General features: G+C 44.7%; 1 protein-coding gene across 2 annotated transcripts in view; it reads left to right on the forward strand.

Moving 5' to 3' along the window:
• The window catches only part of jbug (filamin-type immunoglobulin domains fbug), a 206,564-nt gene that overhangs the window by 103,432 nt on the left and 77,728 nt on the right, over positions 1-25,404 (forward strand). Inside the window, exons 4-9 of one of the 2 annotated variants that reach the window (XM_075681604.1) lie at positions 7,056-7,121; positions 12,502-12,715; positions 15,905-16,022; positions 19,319-19,509; positions 22,939-23,097; positions 24,477-24,605. In XM_075681604.1, coding sequence (XP_075537719.1) covers positions 7,056-7,121; positions 12,502-12,715; positions 15,905-16,022; positions 19,319-19,509; positions 22,939-23,097; positions 24,477-24,605 — 877 coding nt within the window. Of the gene's footprint in view, positions 1-7,055; positions 7,122-9,788; positions 9,806-12,501; positions 12,716-15,904; positions 16,023-19,318; positions 19,510-22,938; positions 23,098-24,476; positions 24,606-25,404 lie in introns of those variants that run through there. The other variant, XM_075681605.1, reaches the window with a different exon arrangement.

The following is a 25,404-nucleotide window of genomic DNA, read 5'->3' on the forward strand; positions in this document are numbered from 1 at the left end:
TTCTTCGTTCATTCGGAATCGTACTGAATCTGGGGCCATTTTCTATCGTTTACCGCGCGTGTCGTATATATATGTGTGTGTGGACCTCGTGCCGACCGCCTCCCCCTTTTCTCTCTCCCTCTCTTTCTCACCTAATCTTTAGCGTCGCGACATCGTCGTCTTCTTCTTCTTCGTTGTCGCTGTCGTCTCGGCAGAGGAGTGTGTGGTGTACATAGTAGGTTAGTAGGGTGGCCGGGGTACGCGCGGACGGACGGCACACGCGGATTTCTCTGCCCGCTCTTGGCTCTCTGCCGCGACGAAGTGCGAGGGCTGCTGCGTCGTGCGCTTCATTCGTGGGCGACTCGAAGACGACGCTGAGTGATCGCGTGGTCGCCTTTCTCCGAGGCGTTGGTCGTGGTCGTCGTTGTTCGCCGCCGCCGCCGCCTTGGATGTGTATGTGCATCGTACGCCGCGTGTGGGTGTGTTGCGCGTGTCGGCTGGATTGAGAGTGCGCCGCCGGTAGAGGGGCTTCGCTGAAGAGTGTTTACGTTGGGCGGCAGGTGGGTGCGTTCGCTTTCTCGTTTATTTCATTCACTCTTTCCTTCACTCTGTGCGGCTGGCTGTATGTCCGACTAAAGCTGGTCCGATCCCGAAGGCAGTGCCATCAGAGGTAGTGACTTGGTGTGCTGATCCTGAAACCAGTGTGCGATATGTGTGTCCACGATGTCCACGCGGAACGAGGTTAGGAACGGAACACGCCCGATACTGAAAAGTGGCGGTAGCTCGCCATTAAAGACGCCGTCCTAAACAGAAAAATTTCAAGAAACGTCAAACACAGGAGCCCTATCTGTGCTTGTGTCCTTTCTTCGTATGTCTGTGTTGTTTTTCGTCCTATCTGGAATCGCAGATTCGTACCAGCTGTCGTTGTACGCTCGGAAAGTTGGTTCGCAGTATACGTGGGCGTCACGAACCAACGCAGAAACCGCAGCAGTGCGATGAGTTGAGAAGTGGGCGAGTACAATCGCTATATTTGGCCCGTCCACTTTGCTCCTTGTGGTGTTTCCTGCCCTGTATTGGACGAGCAACCGGTCCAACTAGAACATTTTAGTTATCCCTGTCTTGGCCGCGTCTCTGCAGCGTTATTCGTCAGTACTCAACCATATGTGGACTCAAACATTCTTTCTCTGGTCCTGCATCCTATCCTAACACTTTTTAATGTGCGCCCCGTGGGCATTTTTGCACGAGTGAGAAGTGTGCGCGATATGCGTGTGCTGGCAGGCTGGCCGCAGTGGAGCAACCGCAGCGATATTATTATGCGCGAGTGCTTGTGGGAAACATGAAATTTAGGCGTACGCTAAGCATACTTAAAACATCGACCACAGTTCTCGTATAGTTGAAATACAGCCTTGGTCATTTTCTCGTTGTTTTTCTGCACACTTGTACTGGTCCAAAATCCACGGTAGCGCACGTGTAGGCACAAATGGAGGCTGGCGACGTGGGCGGAATGCAAGAACGGTCCTGCACCGGCGGCTTGAGTGCACATGAATGAATAGCCCCCGCACCAAGACATATAGCTCTATAGACCGTGTGACACTTTGGTGCGTTACACTCTATGAATAAATGAATCAAACAATCAATCAATCACTCATCAAATACGCGCCGTGTAGAGAGTTTTTCATATATAGATAGCGCCGACATTACCATATCGGAGAGGGACGATATAGCTGATGTGAAACGCTTATATTCGCACAGTGTAGAGTCTGTTAATTAAGGTACAGTCCAGTATATCGTTTCGTAACTCAACCTTCATTCTTTCATTGATAAATACTTATCTAAAGTCAACTGTCGAATTTCTCACCCAGTTAAAAGTAGGTTTCAAAGAAACTGCGCTCCGTTAAGTTCGCATATCCTTCGATGAGGCACTTCGCACTCTCGGCGAAAATCGCAGTAACGGTCGGGCCTGGATTAAACGCAGATTGCCGCGCCTCCAGCCACCACGCGCTGTGCGCGTCGCAGATGCGGTCACATGACGCAAGGGCGTACACGAGTAGCAAGGGACACGTACCTACAGTCTCTGCCAAAAGATTCGCGGCCACTCCGCGCCTATAGACTTCTATTTATTACACCAGGAGTTCCTAAGCGGGGGAGAAGGTTTTGAGGTTTAACGTCCCGAAACTACGCCGTGGGTTATGTGCATGGACGCGGTAGTGAGGAGCTGCGGGTTAATGTCGACCACATCGATTTTTTTTTTTCATATTGTAGCGCGGCAGGCAACCGAACCTGCGACCTCGTGATCCGCGGTCACGCGCGTATAGCGTGTCTTCGAAACTTGGTGGCAAATTCGTACAATCAAAGCAGCGTCTGGTTTTCTGTGTGTACTGATTTCTCACATTGGCAACCACATTCTGCGTTATGGCGTGTTTCCTGATAAAGTGAAAGCTGCACGTGTTTGCCTTGTGCACAAGGCCGGAAGCAAAAGTATTCTTGAGAACCATCGGCTTATATCAGCATTTTATCCGCGTTTTCTATATATAGGGTAGCTGAGTATATCCTAAATACCAAGCAAACTCACTTTTTTTTCTCGCGCTAAAAGATCAGGTCAAGATCGACCAGCAATATGGATTTCAAAATAATAAATCGGTAAAAGGGTGCTTTGATTATCATCAAGAAATAAATAATTAACAACGTTGAAAATAAGCTGTAAACTGTTGGAATATTTTTAGGTTTCGAAAAATCATTTGACTCTATAAACCATGGCATTCTATTCGACAAGTTGGAAAGATACAGCGTGCGTGGAAATGCGCCACAATTAATTAGCTGTTATTTAAACAGTCGTCTCCAGTTTGTATAGGTATCCGAAACGTACGTTCAAGCCCAGAAAGAACAATATATGGCCTGCCTCAGTGATCGATCTTAGGGCCCTTCCTAATTTCTTGTTTATATAAGTGATCTTGTTTTAGTACCTGAAACACTTCATTTCATTCTGTATGCCGACGACACGAAGGTATTTTTTAATGTCAGTGACCTCAACATCCTGATGTCTTGGGCTAATGCCTGGCTACAAGCGCTATATATCATCATGGCTATCTTGCAACAATCTATGGCTGAATGTAAACAAAACAAACGAAACTATATTTCGATCAAGAAATAAAGCTTACACCACTGACATCCAATTAGCTTTTCAAGAGGAAAGAATTGAACATGTTGTTTCGAACAAGTTATTGGGTGTTTATTTTCAAGAAAATATGAGCTGGACTTATTATATATCACGTTTGTGTTTAGGAATAACGAAGACACTGGGTATTCTAGACAAATTAAGGTATATTCTGATAACCTGGTTCAAGCGTCAACTATGATGTGCAGTGATCTTCTCTAAGCTGCTCTATTGAGTTCTAATTTGGGATGGGTGTTACAAACAAGAATAATTTAGACTGCACGAGCTTCAAAAGACGGTGCGGTCAATTTGAAATATCTCTACTTACGAGCACACATTACCTTTCTTCCAAAAATTTTGCATCCTATCGGTTGTGAGCATATTTCGCCAAAGACTTACAAGTATTACATACGGCGATATTAACTTAAATGGAACAGAATTTCTTGCTTCTTTTCGCCGTCCATACTCTTGTGTGTGCCTTTAAGAGGTGTAGGATACGTTAGGAATATGGTTAGGACATCTTACGGGCGCCAGTCAGTTAATTACCAGATACCTGAGCTTTTAACTGCTTATTAGTAGACATTGAATTAAATTATAGCTCGTTTTCCTCGTTCGAAAGGCAGGTTAGACGTCTTCTTCGGGAAAGGGAAGTGTTAAGTAAATGAACGCGCGTTGCAAAAGTTTATTATTATTTTTATTGAAATGAATATTAGGAGATGTTGGCGCCTTTATGGTGGCACCGCATCATCATCATCATCATCATCATCATCATCATCATCATCATCATCATCATCATTATTATTATTATTATTATTATTATTATTATTATTATTATTATTATTATTATTATTATTATTATTATATGCTTGTTTGTTTTCTCCTTCAACGTATCTTGTATTTGTTTTTCAATTTAATTATCGTTTTGCCGTATTTATTGTAGACTGCGTGCAATTTCATGTATCCTGCTTTCGCTGCTTGTTGCGCTAGCCATAAAGTACGTATTACACTGTATGATTCAGATTGGACTGTATACACTGTCTGTAGTGCTCTGTGTTCTACCTGGTTGCGAGGCCCATGTGAGACGTCATAGAGACGCCCTTTGCCTCGTACTCTCTGGTAGACAAATCTCTCGTGTATTGCATATTGCTGTATACAAATGTTGTAATTTGGAACTTCAGAAAACGTATTACTCCGTCTACATAAATAAAATGAATGAAAAACTGCACCTTTCAGTCTGCCCAAGTGCACGCGCCTCGGAAGAGGAGACGACGTCCTCCTATATTTCTTTTTTTTCCTTTTCCAGTCGGCCCGTAATCCTTGTTCGGTGATTCGACCTTATGTTAAGCGGTAATGCACAGCAGCAGCGATCAATAGGCAAACCCAACTTCAGTGGCAGAACGTGTGCTGTGCCGAAAATATCGCCGCCGCTTAAAGGAGCCGTGCATAGTTGGGGTGATGCCAGTTGGGGGTTGCTCATATATGTACTTTGTCTGTGCTGTGTTGTGCGGTGTATTCTTGTCCTCTTTTACCTGTCTTTCCTTCCTCTTATTCGAAAGAAAGCGGCTAGATAGGTTGTCTTTTTCGGAAGACGACTTCTTGCCTGCTTCTCTTTCTCACTGGGCGATGTTTGTGTTTCCAAGAGTAATATTAGTAATGATTTACGATAGTGGCGTCACTGACACGGATCTTTGCGGCTCCGTGGATGAAAGACATTTCGCTTTCGAGTGTGAAAGGCGGCAGGTCTACGGATCCACGACTGCCTAGAAGCCCACACGGTCTTAGTAGCGCGGACATTCAAGCAGCCAGGTTCTCCCCCGGACGTGGCAACCGCTCTCATGTGCTTCAGAGTTGTTAAGGGTGAAATCAGCGAGTTGTGTTTGATATAAAAATATGCATGGCGAGTATTCAGTGCGCAGTTCGATTAATGTGTGTCATGCGAAGTAATTGCCCGAGCAAAAATAATGGAAAGAGGTGGTTGACAACGGTACAAACAGATCAAAACATAACACAAAGAAAGAGCACGAGTAATGCTATCTGCAGAATGTTTTGCATAATCCAGCGTTTATTTAACGCACGGGCTGCAGTGAATGCCACGAAAGAGGAAGCGTGCAGCGTGAGCCGCATACGCACACACTAGCTCCCCCCCCACCCCCACCCCACACACACTCACTTACGCACGTGCGTACTGTACCTCACGGAATTACACGCTTCAATTTAGGGCTACCTAACGCCTGAATTTTCGTTTCTACCGTCTCCAGTATACACCTCGTCTCGTACACCTCACATTAGAGTCCGCATCACCTTTAGTAACCAGTCTCGCAGGGATGAGATCGCGCTGTTGAATAATTGAGCGTATGGAGTGTTCTACTTCAAAGTTTCCCTCTCTCGCGTTTTACGTTCGTATTGTGTATGAATACAATGGATAGATGGTACACACGGAAACCTGCCTATGTATACATTGCAAACAGGAGCGAGTCGTAAGCGGTCGCGCAGCGTGAAACACAACAGCGCTTGTGCTGTTAAAAAAACGCATTTTTCGTTTCGAAAACTTTTTCAGCGCAACAATATAGACATTTTACACGAAGGAACAGCAGAACATTGCATTTTTTCCTTCTTTTTTTCATTGCTCGCGACAAAGTCGCAACGAGGGGCTGATGTCTACCTCAGATATGAACGCCTCCTCGTTCACAGCTTTAAAAAAAAGAAAGAAAGAAAGAAAGAAAACTTGCTACCGTCAATCGCCGTACCATCTCATCTACTTTTCCGAGGCCGTATGCATGCAATGAGCTTAGTCGCGGCTCGTGAGCAAAAGGGGCGTGTTTCTCAACGTATATAGTATAGTTAGCTCGCGTTTTCATCTCTCATGGCTCGCTCGCGCGTTTAAGGTGCTCCAGTTCGGTCGTTGGTGTCAAGGCACCGCTCGGTCGGCTGCGCCTTTGCATCGGTGATTCTGCTAAGAGCTCGATATCGAAACAGTGGCAACGGTAACCTGACGCCCATCGTCTTAATTGTTCGAGAGTGCGAAAACGTAGATGAACGATCGGGCGCGTCGTTCCAGTGGCCATTAGGCGCGTGCTTATAATATTTATTAACAGAGCTTTGGGTCGATTTTTGAAGGGAGACGATAATTAGATCAAAAGTATTTGGGCTAAATGCTTTGTGTCCGAAATTATAGAAAGAGCAAGTTAAACCCAGAAAGATAAACAGCATGGCGCATATATTACGCAACACGTACCTGTGCACCTTATAGGCCTATACGCTGTAATTATCTGCACGCGTTTTTTCGCCATGGACGCAATTTGACGCAGTTGCTGCCTGTTAACCACACACACACACACACACACACACACACACACACACACACACACACACACACACACACACACACACACACACACACGCACGCACACGCACGCACGCACGCACGCACGCACGCACACGCACGCGCACGCACACACACGCACACGCACGCACACGCACACGCACATATATATATATATATACGTGCTCGTAATTTGCAAGCGGTCGCACCAATCGCGCTTCTCTTTCTTCTTTGCTCTTGTTGCGGTCGTTTGCGACTGCAGGAAATGGAATGCAACGTTTCGGAGATTACAAGCGCATAAAGATCATCACTCTATAGAAATATGGCACGTCTTAATTGGCTCTGAGATAGGCGAGTGAATGCAGCTGCCATCGCAAACTTTTGTTTCACCGAATAGCGCTTGTCGCGCGAGGGCAAGTGCGGTCAATTGTGCAGTTCCAAGATTTGTAGCATGAACGACAGGGGGAACGAAATAAATTAATATTCGGGAATTGAAGCGGCAAGGTGCTTTGGAGTTTCTAGGATGGTGATTAACTGTGCCTCTTCCACAGTCACCGCCCGTCATCGCTTCATTACGTGGCCTTCTCTTGTCCCCTACAGTGCCCTGCTGGAGTACTGCAAGCCTGGCCTGTTTCCGCACTGGAGGACGCTGGGAACGTCGGCCAGGTGAGTGTCCGTCTTCGCGTGTGTTAGATGTACACTGTATATGCACTGTATATACACTGTGTGCCGTATACCGTCCGTATCTCCTGCTCGAGCTTCACCGTGTTACGTACGCGTTTAATTCGCGGTGTTTCAGCGAATGAAGCGGCCAACTCTGCGGGCGCCACGCAGAGTGTAAGTATTTTAGCTTTCACAGCGTTGCGGAGAAGCGGATATGAAAGGCGCACTATTCAGAGTGTTAGTGGTACTCAAACAGTCCACGGTCGTTTTAACGCGGGATAGTCAATTGAAACAGCTGGCGCTGCCATTGCACGAAGAACGTCGCTCTCTGAGAATTCTATCGTGTACCAAACAAATATAAACGGCTCAAAGCGCTTAACTTAAGGCAGCGTAACAATGTATATACGTTTGGCAATGCGTGACAGTGGCCATAATAGCATCAATGACAGGCGCTTGTGTAAATTTTGCTCCATTGTTGACTGGTTAAATAGGAAAGGTCCCGCATTAGGGGAACGTTTGTTGGTTCATTCTTTCGACGCCTTACGGCATTTTAAACTCGACAGATTATTCGCATTTCTACTAGCTAAACTGGTTGTGTGGTTTCGTCACTTTATGTCTGGATAACTTACATGTAGGACAATACTAAAATGACGGTCGTTTATATATATATATATATATATATATATATATATATATTCGTACGCACTGACAACGTCAGGTTTGCCCATTTCTTCCTGTGCTACCTCTGCAAGATTTGGTTTTTTGTCGCCATGCAAGGACGACGACCGACTGACTCCTCAACACTTCTTTCATTTTTTCGTGTCCGCGCATGTGTTTGTTCTTCATTTTCGATCTTCTTCTGCGCGATATCCAGCGTAGGCGAATTACGAGGAAAACGACATTATAGCTGAAACGCAGAAGCTGCACGCCCGTTGAGCATCTTCACGACACCCGCAAGATTTAAAAAAGAACAACTGGCGTTAGGCTATACGATCACTAAAGCTGAAGTAATTTTCGCTGCAGAGTTTTCACAGGGAGTTGGCGGGGACCCAGCACAACGCCTTGTCTCGGCCAGACACTGAGAGTTTTAGAATATGGGCCCCAAACGTTTTGGGGCCCCAAAGTAATAGCGTCGAAGCCACTGCGCATGCGCGAGACGCCAACTGCGTTTGGGTTTTGCGTTGGGAACGCTCACGACCGGCTTCATTACTAATATTACTAGTAATAAAGCCGGTCGTGGGAACGCTATTTCACCGATTTAAATAGCGGCCCCAAAAACTTTGCGTCAGCAAACATGGCGGCACCCATCGAAGCGGCGGCTCTACGGAGGAAGGAAACTAAGGAGAGGCCCTGACGTCACTCTTTGTGAAGCTAAAGTGAAGCCGGAAGTTGGCGTTGCTCATGGCGTTGCTCCGCCTATCGGGCCAGCTCTCCTCTCTTGTTTACATTTCTCGCGAAACCACGCCGCGCTGCGCGCAACCGTGCCGCTCGGATCCGCGCGCTCCACAGCAATACTAAGCAATCGTTGGCACGTTAGCATGATTCCGCGAAAGAGGGCAATATTTCCCGCGGATATTCCTTCGTCCGTATCCATTGCCGTGGCGCGGTACATTGCGTACAGCGTTGCATGCGCGTTAATTTCACGAACTTTAGTTCCTCCTGTACCACCTAGCCACAGCAACATCCGGTAGAGCACGGTTCAGATAATGCAGCGCAACAAAACACGGAGACCAGCGCAAACCTGCCCGCACGCCGCCTCTCCATGGTACGAAACCTACGGAGCAACACGTGTGAGCGCACAGAACCATAACAAAGCCGCCATTGTGGCCCGAAAGGTGTGGCCGCTACAGCAAAGAAATAAAAAAGAACAGCAAAAAAGAGAAGAACCTACTACGTCATTTCCTCCACACTTTTCTCCTAGCGCGCGGAGTGGGTAGGGCTCTCCTCAGTTTCCTTCCTCCATGGACGGCTCTAACCTAGCACCAAACTGGGTTCGATTCGTGGCAACGCGTGAAGTTCGCAAGCTATAGGAGAAGTGACTGCGGTTATCGCTTTCTATCAACTAGCGTGTGTTATGAAGATTGATTCATTAGACGCCGCTGATTCCGAATTTGATTGTGGAATTTATGGCTCATAGGCCTAACACGGCTAAGCTTGGCTGGTGAAGGCACGTAAAGTTGGTTTGCTCAAAACTAAGCGCAACGAAGTGTCTGTTTCTTACAGAATAACCTCTAAATTGTAATTAAACGCGAATACACGCAAGTCAAAATTACTATTCCTATCGTAAAATGGTATAGTTTATTTAATTATTTGTAATAGCTTTTCTTTGTCGCCGTAGTGGCGCTGTCAGCGCAAGACGCTATCCGCAAACGCAAAACCCTATTGTAAAAGCTCTTCACTCCTGCGTGCCCCAACGATAACACCCGCAAAGCTCTTTGGGGCCCCTATTCTAAAACTCTCTACTATGTCCAAAACAAAAGCGCGTGGGATTCGCCGCGCACTAAACAAGCCAATGAGAGAACCGTCTCAAATACCACGTGCGCTGACGCGCGCACACAAGCGCGGCGCGTCGCGTCGCGCGCTGTCAGTGCCGAACGCGACAGTCCATTCTTGCGCGCTGATCCTAAAAGCTGCTCTTCGCGGCTCGGCTCTTTTGTGACGTCTGGAGCCTGTCGCTGAAACAAAAGGTGCGTCGCACGGCACGGAAGCGCCCGAGAGCGAAAATAGGGCGAGGAGTTGAGCGCTTGTTCTTCGCGGCTTGACAAGACGCGCGCGGACGTGTTCCGGTGCGTTCACTTTCGGTGGTCTTGCTTTCAGCGTTCGCCCATTGACTTTGCAGCAGCGGAAGCGGAAGCGAGTTAAGAAATTTGTTCGTGTATGGGCGGGGGGAGGGTAGGGGGGGAGATGAGAACGTTTCCCCATCAGTATCAGTTTCACGGCGGTTAGGTTCTTTACTGCTGTCACCGTCACATTTTGCCAAGTTGTCAAATTCCACAACTTCTGAGTTTTCAGCCACTCAGAGGTGGCGAGATGTTCATTTCTACAACTAGGCTGGATTTGGCAGTGTCCAGTGGTGTTATTCCAGGGCGCGATATTATAATGTGATTGGTAGGAATGGCATTTTGGTCAGCAGAAGACGTAATTCCAAGCAATAACGTGAGGCCAAATGAACAGTTCACTTTCCGAACTATAACAATATTATACGCCCCTGTACACCACTAAGGCATGTTGTCGATTTCCTCCATGTCCGAGTTTTGAGCCAATCAGAGGGTTTTGCAGACCTTGGGGCCAATAATAGGTACCTATAGCATCTAAGAATAGCAGCCCTAGCTGGGCCGCGATTTCGTAGCGATACCTCCCGCTGGATTGTAAGCCACTCTTATCCACCATTCATTGCTGGCTCATCCCATTTATAACGCTGACGGAGCATCGCTGTGATCACTGACGAAGTGTGAAAAGAAGTAGCATGGGAAAGGACATCATTACATATATCACTGCCCAGGTCAATGGGGCCGCTGTCTAGAGTCTTAGTTATAACTTTTGGTGGTACTTTCAGTTTTGCGCACTGTACTCTGTACACTGTACTCTGTCTTATTGTATTAACAACAAAAGAGGCATACTAGGACAATGTGACGTGAAAACGCACTTGACAGTTCGTGCCTGCACCCACATTGCCCACACCACCGTGGCCCATCTACCCACTTAGCTCTCCAGTTTGCCTCGATGTAGTCGATCATGCAGCGTGCACTGAAGCTGATTTTTCGAAAGTGTATATGTGTACGCCCCAGCATATCACCGAAGTAGTATGGTGTATAATTGTACATCACTGTCGCCAAAGTTACAGTTTCTCTGCATGCTCTAACCTAAGTACACTAGGAGTGTCACTGTGCGCATTACGTGTGTTCTTGCAGTCAGCCAAAAGTAAAGCGTGACCAAATCTGCATCTGACAACGTCAACTCGTTTAGGTTTTGTAACAAAGGTCACTAGTGATCTGTGCTGACATCTTGTTGCAGAGTCGCATGCTTTTGTTGAATTTTTGAAGAAAAATAGCCGGGAAATGGGAGAGTGCAATAGTGGAATTCTGAACAAATGCAGCGTCGATGCAGACTGAAAGTAAAAATCGTTACGTTAGCTGGCCTATGCGGGTTCCCTCTTCATGCTGTGTGAGTTTCCTCAGCCTGCTGTTGACATATACACTGTACCTCATTCAGACTCATTAAAATAATCAAATAAAACGAATATATGCCACATAAGCCACTCATATATCGAATCATCTCTTAAATGAGAAGAAAGGGGGTTAACCAAGGGGCCGATTTTTATTAGTCATATCATAAGAAGCCAACAAACACTGCCATCGACGACAACATAGGGGAAATTACTTGTGCTTAATAAATGAAATAAAGAAACGATAGAGTAATGGAGATGAAAGTGGAGGAAAAAGCAACTTGCCGCAGGTGGGGTACGATCCCACAACCTTCGCATTTCGCGTGCCATGCTCTACCAATTGAGCTACCGCGGCGCCGTCTCCCCATCCACTTTCTTGGGCATTTATGTTTCCTAGTAGAATCCTGGGAGGGTTAGCCAGTGCCACCACTCACAGACCTTGGCGGCGGACGTGGAACATCCTTTCTGCCGCAGGCGTCACGAGAATGTCATCTTTTTAAGTGAAGGCAACTGGTCGATAAACCCACACATGCTACCTAAAGGCATCAATGTTGCCGAATTCGAGAACCTCGTTCCACAACCTTTGTGAAGTGCGAAGGTTGTGGGATCGTTCCCCACCTGCGGCAAGTAGTCTTTTCATCCACTTTCATCACCATTACTTTATCGTTTCTTTATTTCATTTATTAAGCACAAGTAATTTTTCCTATGTTGTCGTCGATGTCATTGTCTGTTGATACAATCATCTCTTAGTATCATATGAGGTCACATGTACAAAACGTACACTCTTATGCGATACATAATTGATATGTGGGGTATGTGCCAATTGAGATTTTCTTTTTTTCATATAGATTTTTCAGAATTATTACTCATACAAGCAGCGTGGGACACTACGAGTTATACTGCTTCGACATGGAGTGAGCAGTGGTTGTGTTTGCCCACCATTGCTCCATTCCAGCCACATATACTGTATGCATGTGCACTCTAATACCTTTCACACGATCAAGGGTGCTGGTTTGTCCCATGGCTAACGCTTTTGCCTTTAAAGCTATATAATAAAATATATATTGTACATGACAGTCAGTTTAAACTACACCTGCGACGAGGCAAGCCGTATAGTTGAATATGGTCATGAATTCTGACAGCGTCTCACATTTGTTTTCTAGTTATAATTAGCTATCGGTGAAGAATGATCGCTGCTTCAATAACTGCGTTGTGCAGCCAGGAGAACTGCCAGGTGGCCATGGAGAAGGCACGTGAGGAGTTCGGCGTGCCGCTCATTCTGACACCCGAGGACCTGGCGAGCCCCAACCTAGACGAGCTGTCCGGCATGACTTACCTCTCCTATTTCATCAACGAGGACAGCCCCGGGTACAAGGCCACTCTGCGATGGATCCAGGGGCGGCTGCCACACCTTCGTATCTCAAACTTTACCGTAAGGTCATTGTTTCTGTGGCTAGTATTTACCTAGTCGCTCTGTTGTAAATGTGTAAATAGTTCTCTTCTTTACCCTGTCCTCTATACTATCGTCTCTCCCTGTCCATTTTACATTTTCATGTTCTACATTTCCACATGGCATGCAAGAAGGATTTTGATAATAATGGTGTAGTAATTCTGAGTATTCCTCGGTGCGTTTTGGAGATGCATATCACAAAACTATGCTGCTAGTTTGAGCAGTTCCTAATAAACGGGAATGCACTGTCTGCATGCCAACTATGACATGTTCACAAAAAATTATAACTAAATTGTGAATACCTTACATGTCAGCCAGCTGTTTCAGACATTGTGTCAAAACAAACATGGATCCTTTTACGTTTACTTTCACTGTATTCACTGAAACATCGCATATTTGTTGTCCAGCCTACGCTGGGTGGATGTTGCATTTCACCCACCCAGGCGCGCTCAAAATCACGTCAGTGCAGGTACAGTCAGGGGCGGGCGGTGAGCTCACCGTGACAGTCAAGTTCGTTCATACTTGCACGGCCGCTGGATTAAAAAATATATATATATTTAGCGGCTGTAGTACTTGTTTGCTCAGTTGTATCTGTTTAATGCAATGCTTGCTATTCGTATTAACAGATAATTAGGGGAAATCTCGGTGTTCATTAATTAACTAGGTAGTTAATCAAATAATTGATTAAATAATTAATCCGAAAGGCGCGCCAAGCAAAACACCGACGCGTATTGGCTCAGCTGATCACCAAAGCGATGGAGCTGTGTGAGTCACTTCGATGAAAATAGATACGCGGATTTGCTTGTTTTTTGCATCAACGTATGCATGCATAACGTGTTTTCCATTGTCTGCACGACATTATTTTGCCTCTGTAAGCTTGTATGTGCGAGTGTGGAGGACGGCTATAGTTACGACTCCTTATTGGCTATAGGTCGTGTGCGTCAACTGATCAGGACTGAGAACCAGAACTATTGCTCCTCGCTGATACTTCTGTGGGTGACAATGCGCTCTAGTAGTAGTCGTATTGTGGGCGAGTCATGTGGATACCTTTAAGCGCCTGCCCTGTTTCAAAAGGGATGAAAGACATTACTGTACGAGATCCGGCAGCACGGAGTGTGCCCCGCACAAAGGTGTCCTGTACACTTACTGCATGCATACGGGGAAATTCAATTTGCTCTGGCAATCGAACGTAATGGCTGCTGGGAGGCCACGCTGCTTCAATTAATTGTTCCATTAGTTTAATTTCCCATTAGCTTAAGCTACACTGTCCTTGAGCATATGTGTTAATTGCCCATCTTTACGTTTGCTTCGCCACTTTCATGCGACCAGCATGTGCTTCGTACAAAAGGAGCTGCGCTCGCACTAACTAATGAGATCCTCAACAAATCGCACCATTTTATTCAATCATCATTGTAGGAAGACGTCTCATTGTGCAGCAGTGTGATTTGTCGAGCACCCATAACTCATGGGGAATTAGGCGAATCAAGCTGGCGCGCACTGGGCCGATTTGCCGAATTCACTGTTAAATTTTGAGATCCAGCTGATTTATGTATATATATAGCGTGCGGTATCGGTGAATTGCCGATGCCATCAAACCCGCAGTCACAAAGCACTTTCGATCGCGATTCACTCCCATCAGCAGCAGTTTGTGCAAAAGATCCTATCAGGATTGTTAAATTCGACCGCAGTCGGGCTCCATCGAGATCGAAAGTGCCCGTGTGGCAGTTGTTGTCCAGGAGGTGGCATCCGCGCAATCCCTGAGCCAAATGCTGAATGAAACTTCAGAATAAAAATGAAATGCCGTACGAGGCACAGTGCCCTGAGTTGCGTTAGTGCCGCTACATTGCATCTTTACTTAGTAGGATACACCCATGCAGTCTATGGGGATACCTGCCCTTGATGCGGCGAGCGACCAACTCTTGCCCAAGTCAAGTGGACGTGTAAACTACTGCCTTCAAATTAAAAATTGCCCCTTGCGGCACAAATGCAGAGTAACAGGCAGTGGGAGGTTTGGCTTGCTAGTGAAGATCTATAGAGCCAGAGAGCTCTTCTCGATCAAGCCCAGCGAACTGCAGAGACCACTGAAGTCCTGAACTGAGAGACCTGCCCACCATCCGAAACTCCTAACATAAATAAAGATTCTACTACTACTACATTACTTGTGAATCTTCCTATGCTCCTGTAGCATCATCATCATCATTTATTTATTTAACCCTTAAACATTCTTTGAGGGGCATTACATGAAGGGGATCCAAGAAAATAGTACATTATGGATATAGGAGTACAGCATCAAAGACAAAATACGGGCTAATAAATTTAGTCGAAAGACAAAAATGGATCAAACAGTCTATTACAGAGTTCAAATATGGTACATAAGGTTATGACAAGTACATCAGGTAGCAAATTGGCCAACTTAAATTTCTTGATACAGATGCTAAAGCCAATGTCGCCCTTTGGGTTAAGGCCCTATAGCTACAGCTTGTGACATCATGAGTCGCGGCACTCGGCCGTAAACAAAATCTGCTTTGTCGGGAGAATTCCAGCGATCAGTTTCATCTGATCATATTGACATTGAACTTTTAATTTACATTGTCATTATTCCATGTAAAATTTTGTGGCCTCTTCAAATTACTTACACTTCTTCATTTATTTTTTATAATTTATTTCACAGCGAGCTGCAGCACAATAACTCTTTGTGAACTATTAATAAAATAAATGTTACGACTTGCAGCTCTTCCCCCATACATGCCAATTCCGATATGATTTGGTTTTGGTATCACTTATGCATGGTGCACAGAAAATTTGTGGATTGACAAAACTGAGCATGCAGCGAGCTTCGATCCCCAATTCCTCCACATTTGTTTTGTTTCCCAATGGGCAGACTTTTTGGTGACAATTATAACTCATTGCTTCATCTAAGTATGCTAAGTCAGTCTTCCTTAGCCAAAAATTAGTGTATGCCTGGCTCACACAAACCAGGACGACCAATGTGCATGTGTACAGTATTTAATATGGTAAGATCTACACATTGAAAATTGCTGTGTGCCATTCTGCTCTTCTCCTTTTTTCTAGGTAGATCTCTTTACCTCCTGTTCCTATAGCTACTCTTGGCCATTTTTTTCACGGCCATGTCGGAGTTTCTTAACTGCTCACAACTTGTGTATATTTCAGAGTGACTGGAATGACGGACTGGCCCTGTGCTCTCTTGTGCACTCGCTTGGCGCTACCGTCGAGGACTTTGAACACCTCAGCAGGGACCGATCACAGTGGGAGTCAAACTTGCAAAAGGGTAAGTTTGTGTTTTAGTGCTAATATTAATGCACTGTAGCGTCTGTGTCGTTTCTGCAGTTGCGGTGTGCTCAATGTGGATGCACAATCCGATAGCCTGGAGAGCCCTATGATTTTTCAGACAGCTTACTTTACAATTTCCTGTCATGACTGCGAGCCAAAACCTCTACTTCCAGGCCACTCACAACGTGAAATACATCAGGCACACTTTTACCATGATTGCCCCTCCATATGTACAACATTGTGGAACTCGCATGAAGGTTGCCAGTTGTCCAAACATTCCCTTTCATGCCTGAAAACAGGTGGAAACTCTTCTCATACTTAATGCTGTATTTGGAACCTGAAGGCTTATTTTGTTGTTGGGACATGCTATATACGTACATCTTCGCAATACAGTAAACCTCCTCTAACTCGAAGCTGTAAAAATTGGGAAAAAATTTGAGTTTTGATATAAGCGAAATCGCGAAAATATGAGCCTGCTGGCTGCACATTTACCACGCGGAGCCTTCCCAAAGTGCCGCCATTAATATTCTCGATCACTTTCGTGCGCATCAGCACCAGACACGTCGGCGTCTAAGGGCTGTGGCACTACAGGCGCTGTGCCAAGCCAGCATGCTTGACGAAGAGTCAGGATGATTGATCCTAATGCAATATTTGAAGCCAGTCATTCGAGCGTAACCGGTTGCAGACATCCAAAAAGCTGGAGCTGCTGCTTTCTGCATTGTAATGAATTCTGAACAATTTCACATCAAAAACCGAAACTGCACTGCACTGGAGTGCAATTGTCACGCCTTTAGCACACGCCCACGAGTGACGCGGCATATACCAAGTTGTGACATCGATGAAATGCTGGGGGCTCGCATGCTAACTTCTTTTCGGCGCATCGAGCGGGCTGATCGCGCCTGCTCACGAGTGCCGATCATCTTGCTCAAGGGCATGATTTATGCGCTGGGACTGCGTTGATGCACCCTAATTGAGAGGGAAAGAAATACTTTGACTTCCAGCCCACCGACGCTGCGTGAGGCCACAAGAAAGTGGCAGTGAGCAGCCGAGCAAGTGTGCGCAAGTGGTGTTAGAAAGAAGCGGGGGGAGAGAGGTATCCGCAGCCCGGCGCAAAAACTTTTAGGCGCTCGTTCCTGCGTAGAGCGTTGGCATGCCTCGGCGTCCCTCGTAACCGAGCAAACGCAGAGCGCAGCAGGGAATGAAAGATGGCGGTAGCGCAGACAGCGCGAGGAGGAAAACGGAGGAGGAGATTACAGCGAAAGAGTGGGGAAGAAAGGGGAGTCCCGCACGAGACACTCTCCACCGCGGCGACCCACTGTGCATGCGCTACTTCGCCTGCGCTGCCTATGCTAGAGAATGCACGCGGCATGAGCAACACGCAACCAGGCTCTTTCTTCCTCTCTGAACAGTGAGCGATGCAACGGCTGGAAGTGCTTCGTCTGCCGCTGCTGCTAAACAAGCTGCACGAGCAGAGGCCCGGCGCCACCACCGAGAGCACCCTGCCACTCAGATTCAAATTCTTTGCCTCATTATAACACGAGTTCAAAACACCTAAACATCTGTGCTCAAATTTCGCACTAGGGAGCATCATAATTGTCAGTGAATTTTTTTAGATAAGCGTTGAAAAACATATGGGTTGACGCCTTGGCCAAAAAAAAGACAGTTGCGCCCGATAGGTGAAGCATTGAATGTGGTAGCAAATTATTAGACAGCTATACGAAGTAGGGTTACTCGTTTTATCAGCTGCATGAACTGCGGTAAATATTTGCTTACTAACTAAATTAATAAGCACGTTGTCCTATGTGCGCAGACAAGCACAAACACATCTCACTTGATGACCATGGAAACTTGCTGACACTCGCGTGACGAAAAGTGGAAGCAGTGGTGAGTTAATTCCCCTTTGTGTTGCCTCTCGCTTCAATGTGAACATAGCACAAGCTAAGCCATCACCTACCTCGGGCTGCCTTGCCTTTGAGACCATCGCAAATTACCTTCAAGACAGAATGAGCATGCTGCTGCGTCCAGCCACTGCAGCCATAGTAAGAAGAGATGCACACTAACCTGCCCCCTTCCCCCCTTCTAGCGCGCACAGATCTCCCCATTAACCCCTTTGCATGCGTGAGAAGATGGCATGCACCCTCCCCGCCTTCCTTCCTTGCGCTCGCAAGAAGATGCCGCTGCATCAAGCCACAGTACACTTCTTGGCTCACCCTCGCAAACTTTCCCTCGCACCTAAAGCATACGAAGCGCAGTCACAATAGTATCGTACTTAGATTTTATGCAGAACATCATGGGGGGGGGGGGGGGGGGTGCCGCCGCTGCCGCCAACGGCAATTCGCCTGGAGTGTCCATAAAATAAAATTTCAACTTAAGCGATATTTTGAGATTTCTCAGTTCAAGAGTTAACGAGGGTATACTGTACTTATGTTGAAGACTAAATAATTGTGCTCATTAGACTTGCAACTTTGTGACAAGAGCCTGTGTTGCCATCCTGCTTGTGCTTTCAATAGCGTGCTTGCAATGGGCTGGCACATACAGACGGTGATGCCCAAGCATTCTTGGAAGGTTTGTAATATAAATACATAAATAATAAAGGCTTCCATGGGGGCCATTTAGGAGTAAAAACATAACCTGAAGTTTACATTATATATTTTTGATTATATATGCTAGATGCTTCATGTAACATAGCACCATGAAAGTTTGTTGTGCATTGTTGCTTCCATTCATCAATGTAAACCCAGGCTGCGGTAACATAAAGGAAGTTTAAAATACAGCCGGCTTCTTTCAAGGCGAACATGAAGTGACATTCGTAACCTATTTATCTTGTGAGAAGATTGTGTTAAAGGGGCACTAAATCCATGGGAACTTAAACAAAAGTACCTGAACAGTATAGCTTACCAGAAAGAAGAAGGGTAAAAAGAAGGACACCGACCACTGAATGAATACAAGAAAAGACGTTTCGCCTCCCCTGACGGGAGCCTTGTTCACAATATTGTGAACAAGGCTCCCGTCAGGGGAGCCGAAACGTCTTTTCTTGTATTCATTCAGTGGTCGGTGTCCTTCTTTTTACCCTTCTTCATGATGCCTCCCGACCAGACGGGCTTCCGTCAAAACCTCGACTTCAGCTTACCAGAAAATTCAGCTTACCAATGTTTATACTGAAGGGAGCCTGCTGGATCCCCAGAGTTGTTATGGCAACTACCAACCAGATTTTGTGTACTGTGCTGCGACTTTTTCTGCTGCTGAGTTCGGCCTTTTCTGTCCAGTATGACTGAAAACATTCCCTACACACAGGTATCAATGGCGGCAAGTACCTAGGTGTGGATCCCCTACTGACAGCCAAGGAGTTGGCAGATCCTGAAGTACAACCACTAGGTGTCATGGCATACGTGGCCAGGTTCCAAGGCATCCCACCAAAAAGAAGGCCACGAGATAAGCTCACCGTCACGGGCACCGACCTTAACAATGTTCACGTCAACAAGCCAGTCAGTACCGCAGACATTCCAAAACTTGTTATTTGTGTATTCGTATATGCAGGGTGATCTTAGAGGGGCCCTGAACCACCCCTCGGGCTTGGTGAAATAACATAGTCTGCAGGTAGCGTACGCTGCTGTGAACATCTCAGCCAAGTTTGCTGTCGTACGCAGTGGGTGGAGCTCGCAAGCGGATCGCAAAGTCACCTTTCACTCAAACGCTCTCTTTTCAACAGAAGGCCCTATCCTCACTCTCTTCTGGATGCTTTATTTCGTCATTGGACGTTTTATTTCGTCAGACGGCTGCTATTTGCCGATAGCTGACATCGAGCTGCAGTTGGCTACATGGCGTAGATACCATGGCCACTGCAGGGTGCCGCCACAAGTCCACTGGCTAAGTGCACTGTAGCCCGCTGAGAACAACCATGTTGGCTTATGTTTAGCGTGTCGTAGGCACCAAAGGCAGAAGTCGTGGCATCTACGTTAACATCCAAAATGAAATTTGAACTGCATGCCACAATGACATTTAAAAGGCGGAGCATTGTGAGCATGCCCCACTGCGCTGTAGACTTTGCAGTGCGAAGCATTGAAGAAGGAACAGGAGCACAGCGGAGGCCGTGTTTGATTGCCAATAACTCCGCTTCTGCTGCACGTATTGAAGCACTTTTTGCGGCAAAGTATTTCTGAAATAGCCTATTTTCGCTTTACATGTATTTCTCCACTTCGATAAAAAGTTGTTCAGGGTTCCTTTAAGTTTTATGGAATTTTTAAAAATCGCATGCGGCAGATAGCATAATTCTTGTCGAAACATGTGTTCAACTAATTAACTAACTACTTAATTACTTTATGGCACATATTGAGTTTATGAATTGTAGCCAGTGAATTTCAATCAATCAATCAATAAATCAATCAATCAACCTTTATTCGTAGTAATATAAGAGCGTACAATACAGGTAAATATGCAGAAGCAGGTCCCAAGGTTACAAACAGCAGGCACGACCTTTGCAAGACATATCCATTTAAGATTAATCTCCAGTATGGCACCAGTTTTCCTAAATTGTTTTCCAAAGTGCGAGACAAAATACTTGGACATTCCATCTACTTTTGTGCGTCATTGCATAAAAGAGCATTTTGTTAAAAAAGTGGAACAGTGCATTTTACGGAGAATTGGATGGCGTGTGTCTCCAAACTAGTGTCATTCTGAAATTTGATTCCAAATGGATACTCCTCAAAAACTTGCCAGCTACAAATAATAAATTCCAGTATGTCCCATAAAGTAACTAATTAAGAAGTTAATTAATGTATTTTTGTTAATTACTCAAATATGTTTTTGTATTTCTCATGCAACTAATGTCTGCCTCTCTATATAATCTAGCTCAAGGACTAGAGTTACATTGTCTGCAACAGGTGGTTTTTCAAAATACCTCGAGGCTTAAAAATTATCACCCCATATACTAAACTGTAAACCACAAGAAGTTTTATTTTCATGCTCTAATGGAATATCACATTTTGCTGCATCATGTAAGCTGGCATTGCCATAAGGTGCGCAGTGACATCGTGAGCACTGTGGCTTTATTAGTAAATGGTTGCATGTTAAGTAAGGATAACATGGTTGACAACTTGTCATGTACAGCACTAAGGGATGAGATTCTATGCTTAAATAAACTCTGCCTTTGTGACCTCACAACTAGCGCTTTGGGAAACTTTACCTTTGTTGTGGTCATGCCAGCAAAAAAATATTTGACACAAGTGCATTGAATGAATGAATGAATGAATGAATGAATGAATGAATGAATGAATGCTGTGCTCTGTGGCACTCTGTGCACAGGATGCAAGGCAGGTAACTACAACATTTTTGTCATGTTGCTTGCAGGTTTATCAGGCCTTAATGTTATTCAAAAAATTATTAACATGCTGAATAACTCTACAGAAATGGAGAACATCTTCCTCTTGCTGGTGTAAATTGTTAACACAAAGAATGTTACTTAAAAGGTTATACATATTAACTCTCTTGCAACTGGCATTTATTCAGGTGCACTTTTTTTCATGCGTATAATATTTAGAGTGTTCTTTACTTGCTTAGCAGATTTGCTAGATATTCAAAATAGCAGCCTCTTCTTTCAAATCAGCATCTGAATTGAGGCACATAATAAATTGAAATCAGTGATCATTTGTTAACACCCTTAATTGGGGAGCACGTGTTTAGGTGTGCATCTGTTGTGGCCACAAGGTTGGGAGTGTGCCTGAAAATGTGCTGTGATTTTGTAGGTCATGTGGGATGTGCCCTTTGGCGCCTGTCTTTGAATCGATTATCGAACGGAGATTTGTTATGCCAGAAGATGAGCGAAAATCCAGAGACATCTTTTTAAGCTACCTTCGATTTCCCGGGTGAATTCCCTGGACAGTTCCAGTTTTAGCATTAACTGGCTGAGGCTAAATTAACTGCACCTCATCAGAGAAATACTTGTATTACATGTAAAGATAGAATTTAATAATTCAGCTAACAACTTGCATGTGCATTTTAGTCAGAAGAAACTCTCAGATCTGTAAAATATCTTCGCTGTCTTGTGGCATATTATATTACATCATCACTGCTACAGTTTATGCGATAAGAATTGAAAAAGGAAAGTTTGGGCTCCAATTTTAGTCTAGTACTAAAGTAATGTTGAGAGCATTCTCAAAGCGTAGTATGTGTGTTTCTTTTGCCTTGCTTATTACTGCCATGTAGCACGCCCACCGTGGTGGTGTAGTGGCTATGGCGTTCCACTACTATGCCCGAGGGCGAGGGATCGATTTCCGGCAATGGTGGCGCTATTTTGATGGGAATACAAAAATGCCCATGCCCATTAGGTGCGTGTTAAAGAACCCCGGATGGCCAAATTCATCCTGAGTAACTCACAGCAGCGTGCTCGTAAACAAATGGTGGTTTTGGCACGTAAAACCCCAGAATTTAATTTTAACTGCACTACAGCATGTCTTACTGACATTTTGACATTGACATTTATTGACATTTTGAACTTGAATTTCTTGGCTTAAATGAAAATACTCAACCTTGAGACTCAGGAAAGATACCAGCAAGCCTAAAGATGCCTTAAATAATTTACTATTACAACTTTTCTATGAACTAGTTTTGGTTTTGTTTCCTGTCAGGTGTATGTATGTGTCACGAAGTCGCAGTGCAAAAGGTGGTCCCTTGGGAACAGGACATTTCAGCACTTTGGCACTTGTTCTGGCTTGCTTGGTCATCTGCTATGTTGCTACTCGTTGATTTATTAGGCCGCATTTGAGGCTTCCAAGTATATTTTCTAGGGCTTTGAGGTCGAGGGACCTCCATTTAGAGCAAAAAAGGTGAAAGGTCGAACCGGTCATGACGGTAGTCTCTTAACGTCAAATTCACACGTTTGTGATTGGCCTGCATTCACGTGGCATCTGCTCCTGCAGGCTCACTTCAAGGTGCACATAAAGGAAGGCAAAGTGGACCTCCGGCAAGTCCGAGCTGAAGTTCGGGGCCCATCGCTCACTCCAGTCGAGTGCAAGCTACAACTGAACCAGAGTGGGGGCTCAGGCACATTTGTTCCTGCTGAAATAGGAATGCATGCGGTGAGCATCATTGGTTTTACATTGTGTTTCTTCGAACTTCCAGCTTGCACTTTAGCCTCAAGTGAAAGAATACGAAAAGCAGGCAAGCAACACTGACGCGGCCGATGACCTAATCGGGATAAGATGTTGTTCTGCAGTTTCTGAGGATTTACAAAACAATAAATATTTTTTGAAGTACGGTAAGAGGTTACGATTGTTACTAAAGCTGGGTGACCAGTTGGGATTAACAGAAACCTTTACCCCAGAATCTCCCATCTGAATACATGGGAACGGAGAAATTGGCTTACTCAGCGTCCGCTGCACTAAGCTTGTAATAGTTCTGGCATTCATTCTTTTGCATGAGTGAACAAGAAGGGGCTGCACTTTTTAAGTAAGTTTGCATGTATGGGATATTTAATGACGTTTCTTGCATTTCAACTGTCGGGAGCAGATTTTTTTTGCTTAAGTCATTAATTAAATACACTTGGAGAATCACAAAGTGGAAGAGACAAGCAGCAAGAGTACAGCTCTGTAACCCGGAAGTGAAAAATGTCACAATTCTATAAGTTGCACATGTTGAGACATCTGAAGCAGGCAGAACTGATGTGTTATACAATGCTCTGAAACATACTACCACTAATTACTAGTTTATGAGCAGGAGTTTTGCAAGATCCTCATAGACGTAAGAATTTCACATAAGCTTTAAATTTGTATATATCGTTTGTACACTTCAGATTTTCTAAATGATGTAGTTTACAGAACTGTGATAGAAGTATCTGTTTGTGGTGCAAAGTTACGGATTTGTTAACTTGTTGCTTCAGTTTCTTTTTGAACTTACTAATTTTCAGAAATTAGTGTAAAATCTATGCAGGGATAGATCAATATTATGTTTCCACCAATCAGTACAATTTTCCTCTTAAATGCAACAAATTTCATTCAAATTGGTTAAGTGGTTGTCTAATGATACATGTTTCTGCATTTCACAAGTACTACTTGAATAGAGAGATTGGAGTTGGCTCCAAGCTAAAGCTTCCTCTGAAACAAGGTTGCACTTTGCTTTGAGGGTGTTCATGCAAGCAATATTTTACAATGTCACTCTTTTAAATTCACGAGCATTTAATGATGTGTGATTTAATTTGTTTTATAATCTAGTGGCAATGTTAAACTTACTTTCAATTTAACATAGAGAAGCTATCACTGAAAACTTATTTTATGGGGATAGTTTCTGAAATGTAGAGACTTATGACAATGAAATCATGGTCATCTTTGTGCAATTTGTGTCTCTGATTTTGACAGTCGTGCATGTTGGGTTTAAAAAGTGCTCCACGATTAATAAGTACAATTTTGATCTAAAATTTGGCATTTGTTTTCTTTCTATTGTTTCTTTGACCAATCAACAGCTAAGTGTGTACTGCGAAGGAGAATTGGTGACCGGTTGCCCCATGCACGTCCGTGTTCATCCGGATATCTCACGCATTCTCTTTTCTGGTATCGACCCCTGTGCCCTTGGATCTCTGGTTGAAGTGCTTGTGAGTATTCATGCTCCTGAACATAATCTAACTTAACTTACCTAACTGTTTATTATTTCTTTGCTCTGATCAGTGTTAAGTTCACATGTGGACTTCTTTTGATGAGTGTCTTCTACTGCCAAAATGAATCATGGTTATTGTTACCAAAACGTAGCTCTCATCTCTTAATATACTCATGGAGAACTTTCTGTGATATCAAGAGAAAGCTGCGGGGGCGAATTGTGCGCAAACGAGAGTTCTTCTGAAGAAAGTCCCGCACTTTCGTCTGCATTAGTTTAAGCTGGGGAAGATAAAACATAAACACCTTATTTACTTTAGCTAAATCAGACAAAATACATCACCGAGTGTTGAATTTGACTTATTTTTCAGTTTTTCCTTTCCGCTTCTGGGCAAATGCAAAATCGTCACACGTGGAAGCTCTGTCAATTCAGCATATGATCTGAGAAACCAAAAGAACTGCCAAACGCTGCCGAACTACTTGGCACGGTAACACATGTGTGGAAGCTCTGCCGCTCTAGCTTTCCCTTTGATGCCACAGAAAGTCGTCCGCGAGTAACAACCATCTCAATCAACACTCTTGAGCCTTAGTTGCCATGTCTGAGATCGTGGTCATTCCTTGAATGTGGTTGTTCTGTATTATGCCTTGCTGATGTTGATTAAAATGTATTGCATGGAGAGGCCTTGATTGTAGCTAGACTTACGTTTTCTCAGGTCCCTTGCTCATATACGTGCAAAGTGCATAATTATTAACTGAATCAGGATATTAATTGCATTGACTTTCATGAGATCTTCTTGAAAC

This window comes from Dermacentor variabilis, chromosome 2, assembly GCF_050947875.1.
Source record: "Dermacentor variabilis isolate Ectoservices chromosome 2, ASM5094787v1, whole genome shotgun sequence".
Taxonomy (NCBI): domain Eukaryota; kingdom Metazoa; phylum Arthropoda; class Arachnida; order Ixodida; family Ixodidae; genus Dermacentor; species Dermacentor variabilis.